Source organism: Myxine glutinosa, chromosome 8 (assembly GCF_964187855.1).
Source record: "Myxine glutinosa chromosome 8, kmMyxGlut1.1, whole genome shotgun sequence".
Taxonomy (NCBI): domain Eukaryota; kingdom Metazoa; phylum Chordata; class Myxini; order Myxiniformes; family Myxinidae; genus Myxine; species Myxine glutinosa.
The window spans coordinates 150,067,854-150,080,705 of record NC_136268.1 but is presented as its reverse complement, the minus strand read 5'-3'; the positions used below and the strand labels follow the sequence as shown (position 1 = coordinate 150,080,705).

The 12,852-nt window shown below is 51.7% G+C and overlaps 1 protein-coding gene across 9 annotated transcripts in view; it reads right to left on the bottom strand.

Moving 5' to 3' along the window:
- LOC137433011 (F-actin-monooxygenase mical1) overlaps positions 1-12,852 on the bottom strand; it is a 99,457-nt gene that overhangs the window by 15,426 nt on the left and 71,179 nt on the right. For 4 of the 9 annotated variants that reach the window (XM_068125384.2, XM_068125383.2, XM_068125385.2 and 1 more), the window contains 4 exons: positions 9,224-9,279; positions 7,081-7,567; positions 6,651-6,718; positions 5,403-5,523 (listed from right to left, as the gene is read on the bottom strand). In XM_068125384.2, coding sequence (XP_067981485.2) covers positions 5,403-5,523; positions 6,651-6,718; positions 7,081-7,567; positions 9,224-9,279 — 732 coding nt within the window. The remainder of the gene's footprint in view (positions 1-5,402; positions 5,524-6,650; positions 6,719-7,080; positions 7,568-9,223; positions 9,280-12,852) is intronic. The other 5 variants (XR_010985619.2, XR_013624419.1, XR_013624420.1 and 2 more) reach the window with 3 other exon arrangements.

Genomic DNA, 12,852 nt, shown 5'->3' with positions numbered 1-12,852 from the left:
GATAAGAGATGGTGGTGAACAGCTGTTTTAAAGACCTGGAGGGAGGAGTGGGATTGAAGGGAGTTTGTTCCAGAGGCGGGAGAAAAGAGGAATGAAAGAGTGAAGGTGAGCAGAGAGCCGATATTTCGGCAGTTTAACCATCAGAGGGTTGCTGGCAGATCTTGTGCAACCTGTAGGAATATTTGGGGGACAGAGCACAGAGAGAGCTGGGGGAGCAAGGCCGCAGAGGAGTCGGTAGAAGACAGAAAGACCACCTACCTGCCTGTGGTGAGTGAGTGAAAGGCCCTCAAAGATAGCTTCATCGCGGGAGATTCCAATGATTCTGAAAGCTTTGGATTCAACAGCGTGAAGCCGAGCTAGGTGTGAGGCAGGAGCACCAGCCCATAGGGGAGAACAGTATTCCATTGAGCTGCGGATGAAAGCCTTGTATGTGGTGAGGAGCTCTGTGCCTAGGAAGGACTTCGCACGACGGAGGATGCCCAGTCGGCGACTGGCTTTGGAGGCCAGCTTGGAAATGTGGTTTTCCCAAGAAAGATCATGGCAGATAGTGAGACCCAAAAGCTTGAGCGACAGAACTTCTTGGAGAGGATTGTTGAGAAAGTAGATGGGAGGGTTGTCCAGTCGATCTTTTCGGAGAGACATAGTAAGAGTGTGAGATTTGTCAGGATTGAAAGACATGTTCCACTTGTTTGACCAGTCTGTGATTTTGTCCAGGTCTTCAGAGAGTGAGGAGGCTGCAGACTGCCGATCTGAGGGAAGAGGAATGGAGCGGCAGAGAGTGGAGTCATCAGCAAAGAGATAGAGAGGATTTTCCAGAGAGTCGGAGAGATCATTGATATAGACCAGAAAAAGCACAGGGCCCAGCACACTGCCTTGGGGAACTCCAGCCTGAACAGGAAGGGGAGATGAGAGAAATCCATTCAGGGCCACACGTTGACTACGACCAGAGAGGAAGTCCGCAAGCCATGCATGGAGATTTCCATGGATACCATAGGAGGAGAGTTTGGTGAGCAGAGCTGGGTGCCAGACCGTATCGAAGGCACGTGATATGTCAAGGGAGACTGCTCTGATTTCCTGTTTGGCATTGAGGACCTCCATCCATTGTTGAGACAGCAGAAGCAGCATGTCCAGAGTAGAGTGACCTGGTCTGGAACCAAATTGATGATCAGAGGGTCTGGCACCAAAATCCTCCCATCCACTTTCTGAATAATCCTCTCCAAGAAGTTCTGTCACTCAAGCTTTTGGGTCTCACTATCTGCCATGATCTTTCCTGGAAAAACCACATTTCAAATCTGGCCTCCAAAGCCAGTCGCCGACTGGGCATCCTCCGTCGTGCGAAGTCCTTCCTTGGCACACCTGAGCTCCTCACCACATACAAGGCTTTCATCCGCAGCTCAATGGAATACTGCTCTCCCCTCTGGGCTGGTGCTCCTGCCTCACACCTAGCTCGCCTTCACGCTGTTGAAACCAAAGCATTCAGAATCATTGGAATCTCCCGCGATGAAGCTAACTCCAAGGGCCTCTCACTCACTCACCGCAGGCAGGTTGGTGGTCTTTCCGTCTTCTACCGACTCCTCTCTGGCCTTGCCCCCCCAGCTCTCTCTGGGCTCTGTCCCACAAATATTCCTACAGGTCGCACAAGATCTGCCTGCAACCCTCTTTTGGTTAAACTGCCAAAATCAAGACTCTCTGCTCACCTTCACTCCTTCATTCCTCTTTTCTCCCGCCTCTGGAACAAACTCCCTCACTCTCTTCAATCCCACTCCACCCTCCAAGTCTTTAAAACAGCTGTTCACCACCATCTCTTATCTTCCCCCATCCAAAAACTTGATCTTTTCTACCCCCGCTAATTTCACCCCAATTCCACTTTTTGAAATACCAACTTTTGTCCTGGAAGTCCTTGGTGTCCTTGTGCTTTATACTTCTCCCTCCCCCCCCCCCCTTCCCACGCCTCCTCCCCCCGGGCCCTCTCCCTTCCACACATCTCCCTGCTCTCGGATGTTGTGTGTGTGTGTGCTTCCCCTTTTCTCCCCATCTTGTCTTCCGCTCCCTCTTTTTGTGTATTTTGTTTGTCTGGTCGATTTGTTTGTGAAGTTAATGTTAGCTCTTTCACGAGCCTCGATTCAGTATACAAAAGAAAGAAAGAAAAAAAAAGAGATCAAGCCATTGGAGAAGAGGAAAGATTTCATATCCGAAGCAATGATGGATTCCATGACTTTGCTGATAATTGGGAGCAGGCTGATTGGTCTGTAGTTGCAAGGATCTGTTTTTGCACCTTTTTGTGTAAAGCGGTAATGTTTGCTGATTTCCAGGATGCTGGCAGATGACCTTGAGCAAAAGATAGGGTGAAAAGAACAGAGAGAGGGTGAGATAGAGCGGCAGAGCAGGATTTTAGGACCCATGGGCTGATGCCGTCTGGTCCAGTTGCAGAATCAGAGTCGAGGTTTGACAAAAACTCCTCCACCTTGTCAGGAGAGAAGGACACAGAGTCCAGGAGCAGTTGGGTTCGACTGGGAAAGGTGCGAACAGAGAGAGATGGGTTTGGGACTAAGGATTTTGAGGCAAACACAGAGTTGAGGCATTCGGCTTTGTCACGTGCGATGTCAACTGTGTGGCCATTTGAGGTAAGGGAGGGGATGGAGGGGGAACAAACACCAGAAACGGATTTGACCAGACGCCACCAGGATTTGGAGGAAGGAGACAGGTTTGAGAGTTCATTCTTGAGTGAGGAGAGATAGTGCTTCCTGGCACTCCTGAGGGTAGACACACACTTGTTCCGAGCTTGGTGGAAGGAACTGAGATTGCCTTCAGTTGGATTAGCCTTCCAAGAGGCGATTAGCCGTCTTCTACCGACTCCTCTCTGGCCTTGCCCCCCAGCTCTCTCTGGGCTCTGTCCCGCAAATATTCCTACAGGTCGCACAAGATCTGCCTGCAACTCTCTTTTGGTTAAACTGCCAAAATCAAGACTCTGCTCACCTTCACTCCTTCATTCCTCTTTTCTCCCGCCTCTGGAACAAACTCCCTCACTCTCTTCAATCCCACTCCACCCTCCAAGTCTTTAAAACAGCTGTTCACCACCATCTCTTATCTTCCCCCATCCAAAACCTTGATCTTTTCTACCCCCGCTAATTTCACCCCAATTCCACTTTTTGAAATACCAATTTCTGTCCTGGCAGTCCTTGGTGTCCTTGTGCTTTATACTTCTCCCTCCCCCCCCCCCCCTTCCCATGCCAACTCCCCCCGGGCCCTCTCCCTTCCACACATCTCCCTGCTCTCGGATGTTGTGTTTGTGTGCTTCCCCTTTTCTCCCCATCTTGTCTTCCGCTCCCTCTTTTTGTGTATTTTGTTTGTCTGGTCGATTTGTTTGTGAAGTAAATCTTAGCTCTTTAACGAGCCTCGATTCAGTATACAAAAAAAAAAAAAAAAAAGGCAAGTTGTTTCAGGGCAACTGCCTCACCACAAGATTCAGTGTACCATGGACGGGAGGAAGGGTAAGACTACTGAGGGCGAGATGGGATAAATCTGTGCATGAGAGAGATCAGTTTGCTTTGGAAGAATTCCCAGGAAGAATTGATGTCAGAGGCAGTGGAGATGGGAGACCAATCCAGACGATTGATGGCTGCTTGAAGCCCGTCCCAGTTGGCCTGAGTGAAATGCCAGACTCGTCGACGCTGAGGAGGCTCTCTGAAAATGGCCAGAGAGATGTCCACTTTGACAAGCACATGATCAGAAGAACCGATTGGAGCAGAAGAAGAGCAGCAGACATTAGCAGGGAAGTTTGTCATAACCAAGTCTAGAAGAGAAGATACTCCATTGGCTGAGATCCGGGTCGGGAAATTGACAGATTGTGTCAATCCCAGTGAGTCACAGAAGTCCTTTGCTGAGGTGCCATGACTGGTGAGAGAGGAACTCACACCCAACCAGGTGGCACGATGACAGTTGAAGTCCCCACATATGAGGAAGAGAGAGTTGCGATGAGTGGATAGAAGTTGGTCCATGTTGTCAGACAGTGAAATGTAGATGGAGTCATCACTGTTTGGGGGACGGTACAGAACACATATGAACAAAAGGTGGGAGTGGAGAGGAAGCCGTAGCCAGAGGTACTCCTGGGGGTGAGGAGGAGAGAGGGCAGTGCAAGGAGAGTGAGGAAGAGAGTTTTTGATAAAGATAGCCACCCCACCACCAGGACGAGGCTCAGGTCTATCATACCGGAGGAGGGAGTAACCAGGAAGAGATATTAAGGAATCAGAGACATCTTGAAGGAGGAAAGTCTCTGTTAAGCAGATCAAGTCTGGATTGTCAGAAGCAACCTGTACGGAGAGATCAGTCAGGTTTGAGCGAAGGCCCCGGATGTTTGAGGTCCATACCGTTAATGAAGAGAGAGGGGGAGCATCGGGTACAGGACACGGGAGGGGAGGAGTAGGGTAAGATGAAGGATGAGAGGGGGAGGTAGGGAGAGCAGTTGATAGTGTGTCAGAGATTGCAGAAGAGTTCCAAGAAAGGGAAGGATGAGGAGGATGAAAGGTTTGATGGTGAAGGGATGAGGCACAGTGAGGGGTTGTTTGAGGGGGGGCAGAGGAAAGTATAAGGTTGGGGGGTGTGGAGGTATGAGATAGAAGGGAGACGAAGTGGGGAGGAGGCAACTTTGAGGAGGGGGGAGGAGGGAGAATTGGAGAGGAATGGTATGGGAGGAGATTTGAATGGGAGGGGTTGGGGGGGAGTTTTGAAGGGGAGGAGTGAGGGGGGAGTTTAGCAGGGGAGGGGCAAGGGGGGAGTTTAGGAGGGAAGGGGCAAGGGGGAAGTTTAGAAGTGGAGGGGCAAGGGGGGAGTTTAGGAGGGGAAGGGCAAGGGGGGAGTTCAGAAGTGGAGGGGCAAGGGGGGGATTTGGAGGGGAGAGGCAAGGGGGGAGTTTAGGAGGGGAAGGGCAAGGGGGGAGTTCAGGAGTGGAGGGGCAAGGGGGGAGTTTAAGAGTGGAGGGGCAAGGGGGGAGTTTAAGAGTGGAGGGGCAAGGGGGGAGTTTATGAGTGTAGGTGCAAGGGGGGGGGGGACTTGGATGGGAGGGGCAAGAGGGGAGTTTAGAAAGTGGATGATTAATGAAAGACGAACATTGATAACAAATTGGGTTTGTTGTGATTTTCAAGTTAGCAATCCGATTCAGAACGATGGAGGAGGGATGGAATGAATGTGAATTTAGTCCATGTAGTGAGGGAGACGTATAAGATATTGAATTTCTTTTTTTTGAAGTGGAATGAGTTGGAGAGGAAATTGAGAAAAGCCTTTTAAATAGGAAGAAAAACAGCGTGTCGTAATATACCACTGAATAAAACACTGAAGGGGAAAGGTTAAACATATTTAAATAATATTTAAACAGAACCGTGAACAATCTTATATGCACAAAATACCAACGGGGGGAGAGCCGAGAGGGACCACCACGATCTCTCTTATCTGCTTCTCCAGGTTAGTGCCATCGTGTTCCAAGCCTCGTTGCTTTTCTTCGATTTCCTGCAATTGTCTTTGAATCATCTGGAAGAAACACAAATCTGCTTTGGACATCCACTGGAATGATAGGTGGTTAGAACATCTTGGAATGAGAGCTCGTTCGGGTCATGTTTGCATAAACTTAAAATAACGAATTAGTTATTTTGGTTATACATTCTAATTATTAACCAAACTATTAATAAGCAGCAACAATTTCATTCACGAAGTAGTAAGATTTCACTCAAGACTTTCTTTGTATACTAAGTCGAGGCTCATGTAAGAGCTCACCCATAAAACATATAATAAAGGGAGCGGGAGACAAAAGGGGGAGAGACGGAAGCACAACGACAGTAGAGAACAGGGACACCGGGGACACTTTCTTTTATCCTTTTCACTTTGGTAAATCGAGTTTCGTTGCTTCACAGATTGAACAGCAAATACAAATCTGACAAGTCAGGAGACGACGATGGTTCACGAGCGAGCGGTATTCAATGACAAAGGACCGACTGTAACCGAAACAGGCCCGGACAGGCCAGGCCCGGAAATGTCAAAACGAAGGTTACTGACCTTGAAATGAGATAGAAAATAATGTATAATCAGTTATGACTTATGAGGTTAGTTAGCTACACAATACCGAAAATTCGGTGAAAAATGAAATGAAAAAAATATATAAATAAATACATAAATAAATAAAAAAAGGAAAAATCGAGCTCCGTGGGGCTAGACACATGACATTGGCCTAACCAAATACCGAAACCCCTGTCAGATTCCACCAAACCCCTCGGAGAAGATGTAGCTTGAACTCGATTACCCCCTGAAAAGACATCTTTTTCGGGCGTGGCTCCGCCCACAATGGGCGCAATACGCCCACTCCAGGCAGGACACAACTAGATCATGATATCAACCTCCCACCCAAGTTTCATCAAGATCGATCGGGTAGTTATGCTGCGGACAGACACACACAGCCACATACACAGACAGACGCACACACATGACGAATATAGTGGTCACTTGATAACTCGTGAATCAATTATAAAAAGTCGCATGGAGATGTATAGAAAACTTTGGGTTAAACAGCAAAGAAAATCCAGCTTTAGGCTCAGTAACATCAAGGAAATGCATTCGGCTGTTTCTTCCATCAAAATTTGCTTTCCAACATTCCCTTAGGTTACCTGAGCGTTGTTCAGCTGTTGCTGTTCAAACTGCTTCAATTTCCTGCATTCCTCAGCGACTGCATCACCTGCCACATCACCCAGTCCTGCCGTCAAAACCTCATCAGCATCGACTGCATCATTTATACAGAGAGTGCAATGAAGACACTCACACATCATTGTGGCTTATGTTTAAAATACTACAGGATTTTCTCAAGACGTTCTGTAACTACACCAATCAAACCTGCAAAAGAAGATCAAGGAGTTGAAAATAGAAAGTTAAATAGAAAATCCATTTCATGGAAACTCCAAAGAAGGTGTGAAGTGAGATGGCAGACTAGGAGAGAATATGCAAATAAAAAAAGGTGGAATGACAAGGTAAGAAAAATAACATTTTTTTCAGCAATACACCCCAATGTGGTGGGACCAGATGCAGAGGTGATCATCATACCTTCGACATGACACACAGAGGCCGCAGCAGCATGGGACACGCCGTCCGTCACATCAGTTGTCTTTGGAAAGAGGCGATTGATCAAAATTTGCTTTCTATGAGATTTGCTTTCAGAGGTTTGCTCAAACTTTCTTTCCTCCTTCGGTGAAACACGAGGTGGTAGTTCTTCCCTCGTTTCCCTTTGCTCGTCGTCGCTCACTGTTCTACGTCCATCGGGCGCGTCTTTATCTCTCCCCAACTCGTTTCTATCTGTCCGTTGTGGATGCGTGTTTTTCCATCTTCGTTTCACCTTGGCCAAAGAGGAGCTGATTGAACCAGCTTCAGAATCCATTTCTGCCCTCCTGTTGTCATTTGATTTTTGAAATTTTCCTGCGAGATCAGAAGCTTGGTTATGCTGAACTTCAGCCTGTATTTGTGATGCATCTGATGAGCTTGTGACAGATTCTGGAGATGAAGCACCAAATCTGTCTGGTAGGGAGGAACGATGCTGGAAAATAAGCACAAAAATATATTAAATTGGGGGATGAACTGAAGGGGGGTTTGAGAAAAATTACAAGACAGGTGCATGACAGGAAGGTCGCAGGACCCTACAGAGGATGCTCATAATGAGCCATACCAATTGTAGAAGTGTTACTTGAGGGTTAGCACCCTGGGCATATGATAAATGTTAAGTAGTTAGAAGCTGCATGACAAACTGCAGTAGTTGTAAATAACCAAATTCAAACAGAATATGAAGAAGAAGAAAAAACGAGAAAATAGAATTTCATGTGAATGGATATGCTTCCACCCGCGTTAGATGTTAACCCATGATTACGTTTGATCTTAAAGGCCACATGAGAGAGAGGGAGAGGGAGAGGGGGAGGGACAGGGAGAGGGAGAGGGACAGAGAGAGAGAGAGAGAGAAAGGGAGCGAGAGAGAGGAAGCGAGGATGAGAGGGACAGAGAGAGAGAGCGAGAGGGATGGGGAGTGAGACGGAGAGAGAAGGTGAAATATGGTGGGAGAGGGGGAGAGAGAGAGAGTGTGAGAGAGGGGGGAGTGGTCGGGAGAGGGTGAGAGGGAGAGAGAGAGGGGGAGAGAGGGAGAGAGATGGGGGGGGGTGGGAGAGAGAGAGAGAGAGGGGGGAGAGAGAGGTGGGAGAGAGAGAGAGGTGGGGAGAGAGAGAGAGAGGGGCAGAGAGAAGGTGATGGGGGGAGAGGCAGGGAGAAGGAGGGAGGGAGAGAGGAAAGGATGAAGAGATGGAGAGGGGGGAACAGGGAGGGAGAGGGAGAGAAAAAGAGGGATAAGTAGAAGAGACATCACATTGTTTTAACTCAAGTTACATCTGCAAAATGATTTTCAAAGGTATTATGACCCTTGACCTGTTTAACCCAAAATTTCATCAATTCATCTTTGTATTAGTCTATAGTTGTGCCCTATTATGTTGCAATCCCTTCAGTGGTTCATAAGTTATCACAGTAACGAACTAGAACGGCACTCGGTAGGGCACATACCTCCGTCAAGCTGAATAGTTTACGTTTTGTATCCCGATAGGCGGGTTCTGAAATCCAAATCTAATCTGCTCATTCTTGTCACTTACCCAACTCATCCACCAAATTCTTATAATCCGTCCACAACTTTTTGAAATATCATGCTATATATCATTTTTGGCCCTATCACTCAATGGTGAAGAATCACTTTATATAAATAAATAAATAAATAAAAAAATCTCTTATCCGGACCTTCATCAAAATCAAATCAGTTTGTGCTCGTCACACACCCAACCTGTCCACCAAGTTTCATCCAAATTCGTCAATAACCTTTTGAGATATCCTGCTCACATCGAGACAAAGAGACGGGTGAAAACAACCTTCGTCCACTTTCAGTGGCAGAAGAAATAATTTTGATTAAAGGTCACATGACCTTTGTCCTTTTAACCCCCAAATCGAATCAGTTTGTCTTGTATTACAGTTCATACTTGTGACAAGCTTGGTTGACATCTTATAACGGATGGACGCACACGCGGACAGACAGACAGTCAGACAGACAATCCGTAAACATAATGCCTCCGGTCTCCGGCCTTCGACTGCAGAGCCAGAAGGCTAAATTTAAAAAAGAAAAGGTTTGCTTTTCATAAAGCTTGAAAAGGTTCATGCTTATCCACACCTTAGAACCTCTTCTTGGGAGTCGCAAAGATAAACGGTGAGTTTTCTGGTTGGACGCTGCACAACAACAACAAAAAAGGCAAAAAGAAAAGTTCACTCTAAATTTACTCCTGTGTCCAATATTACAAAATACTATGCAAAGATTTCAACTCTTCAGAAGCTGTAGCTCTGAAAGATAAATAGCCAGCTATGGGTGTTAAAGAAGTCTAGACCTTCTAACTGGTGTACTTCCCCCCCTCCCACTCCTCCCCTTGCCCCCCTCCACGAATTCAACGCACCAGCAGGTGGCGCGAACGTCCAGGCGGGGAACTGGAAGGCATGCCCCGCCTATCGACCGATCGGCCACGCCCGGGGACTAGGCGTGGCCCCGGCACATATATGCGGGCTCCAAGCTCGAGCCCGCCCAGTGCTACAGTTTGAGCTTTCTTAATAAAGACTCTTTTGGTTATCAAACGCGTTGTGGCCTACCTCTTTGGCAAGCAAGTTGTGTGCGTAGCACCACACTTCACTGGTGACCCCGATTGGTTCAGCCGTTGCTGTCCACCGAACGCGCCATGGCCAACAGCGCCGTCACGGTAAAACTCCCAGAGTTTTGGGAAGCACAGACCGATGTGTGGTTCGTGCAGGCCGAAGCACAATTTCAGCTTCGAGGCATAACGGCGGACGAGACCCGTTACTACCACGTGGTCGCCTCCCTCGGGCACGGCACTGCCGCCCGAGTCGAGTCCATCCTGCGGCACCCGCCGGCCGACCACAAGTACGGGGCGCTCAAACGTCTCCTCATCGCCACGTTCGGCCTCACGGAGATCGAACAGGCCGACCGCCTCCTGGACCTTCCCGAACTCGGCGACACATGACCATCCATGCGGATGGATCATATGCTGTCGTTGCTGGGTGACCGAGCCCCGGCTTTATTATTTCGGGCACTTTTCCTATGCCAGCTACCCGCACAGGTACGCCTCGCGCTGGCCGGTTCCAAAATAAAAGAACCCCGCGCCCTGGCTGTAGAGGCCGACAAGTTCTTCGCGGCTTGCGACACGCGGTCGGGTTACGGTGCGGCCGTCGTGGATCCCGAGGCTGATGCTGCTGCGTCCCTCGTGGCCGCTGCCGCGCCCCGCCCACCACCACCACCGCTGCCGAGAAAACTGCGGCCGCCGAAGCCCCCGCTGCCGCATGCCTGGTGCTCTTACCACGCCAGATTCAGCCACAAGGCCAGGAAGTATTGCCCGCCGTGCTCATTTGACAAGTCGGGAAACTACCGGGCCGGCGCTCGGTAGCGGCCCTGAGCGTCGGCCATTCCGGCAGCCTCCTCTTTATCACGGACACCTTGTCCGGGCGCCGTTTCCTCTGCGATACAGGAGCGCAGGTAAGCGTCATCCCAGCCTACACGTCCGACAAGTGAACCGCGGGCCGGGGCCCCGCTTGGCTTGCCGCCAACGGTACACCCATCCGCACGTTCGGGAAGCGTTGCCTCTCCCTGCGGTTCGGCGGGCAACGCTTTCAATGGTCGTTCGTGACCGCAAGCATGCCGATGGCATTGCTCGGTGCGGACTTCCTATGTGCGAATGGGTTGTTGGTCGACGTAAAGCACAAACGGCTCGTCCAGGCCGAAACCTTTAGCTCGCTCGCTTGTTCGCTGAGCAGCTCATTGAGCGTCTCACTGAGCGGCTCACCGAGCGGCTTGCCAAGCGGCTTGCTGGAGGGTTCCGTCCTGGCGAGTTTAGTTTGCACGCTTCCGGCAGCGGACGACTTTACCCGCCTCCTCGCTAGTTTTCCGGCCCTCACGCGGCCCACCTTTTCAGCGGTGGCCGTTAAACACGGGGTGGAGCATCACATCCCCACGGTCGGGCCGCCGGTCTATGCCCGGGCACGCCGACTCGAGCCCACGAAGCTTGCGGTGGCGAAAGCGGAGTTCGCCACGCTGGAGCGGCTGGGGATCGTGCGGCGCTCCAACAGCGCTTGGGCTTCCCCGCTGCACATCGTGCCGAAGCCCGGCTGGGGATGGCGGCCGTGCGGGGACTACCGCTGGCTCAACGATGCCACCACCCCTGACCGCTACCCGATCCCGCACATTCAGGACTTTTCCGCCCGGTTGGCCAACACGACCGTGTTTTCGAAGGTGGACCTCATCCAGGGCTACCATCAGGTCCCTGTCCAACCGGTCGACGTCCCGAAGACGGCCGTCATCACTCCTTTCGGCCTCTTCGAATTTCTGAGGATGCCCTTTGGGTTGAAGAATGCGGCTCAGGCGTTCCAGCGGCTTATGGATAGCGTCTTGCGCGACTTACCTTTCCTGATCGTCTACCTGGATGACATCCTAGTCGCGAGCGCGTCCCGGGAAGACCACCTGCTCCACCTCCGCACGCTGTTCGAACGCCTGGGCCAGCATAGCCTAATCATCAACCCTGCCAAGTGCCGTTTCGGTGTCACCACCATCGACTTCTTGGGGCACCGCATCACCGAGCACGGGGCCGTCCCGTTACCGGCCAAGGTGGAGGCGGTCAGGGATTTCCCCCAGCCCCGCATGGTCAAGGGGCTCCAGGAGTTCCTGGGCATGGTGAACTTTTACCACCGCTTCGTGCCCCAAGTCGCCCAGCTCCTCCGCCCCTTGCACGAGGCCCTCCGGGGCAAGCCGGGCAAAGGTGACATCGCATGGTCGGAGCCGATGGCCGCGGCGTTCGCGGGCGCAACGTTGGCTCTGGCCAACGCCACCATGCTGGCGCACCCGGCGCCCGATGCACCGACATGTCGGATTACGCGGTGGGCGCGGTGCACGAGCAATGGGTGCGTGGTGCTAGGCAACCGCTGGCGTTTTTCAGCCGGCAGCTTCGCCAGCACGAACGCCGGTACAGCACCTTCGACCGTGAGTTGCTCGGATTCCACCTGGCGGTCCGACACTTCCGCCATCTGCTGGAGGGCCGCCCGTTCATGGCCTTCGTTGACCACAAGCCCCTTGTGTTCGCGATGGCCAAGGTCGCCGAGCCATGGTCGGCACGGCAGCAGCGCCACCTCTCTGCCGTGTCCGAGTACACGACGGACATCCGTCACGTGGCGGGTAAGGACAACCCGGTGGCGGATTGCCTTTCCCGGTCCGTCGTGCATGCGGTCCACCTCGGGGTCGACTATGCCCAGATGGCGGAGGCCCAGACCGCAGACCCCGGCGTCCAGGCCTTGCGGACCGCCATCACGGGCCTCCGCGTCACCGAGGTGCCGTTCGACGTCGCGGGCACGGCCCTCCTATGCGACGTCTCCCTCGGCCGGCATCGCCCCATCATTCCCGCTGGCTGGCAGCGCCCGGTGTTCGACGCCATCCATGGCCTGTCCCACCCTGGCGCGAGGGCATCCCAGAAACTCGTCGGGGCAAAGTTCGTCTGGCATGGCCTCCGGAAGGACGTCCGCGACTGGGCCAGGACGTGCCTCGCGTGCCAGCGCGCAAAGGTCCACCGCCACACTCAGGCACCATTGGCCCCGTTCACAGTGCCCGAGCGGCGGTTCGACCACGTGCACGTCGACTTGGTGGGACCTCTGACCCCCTCGCGAGGGTTCACCCCCCTCCTCACCATGGTCGACCGCACCACACGGTGGCCGGAGGCCGTCCCATTGGCGGTGACGTCAGCGGCTGAGGTGGCG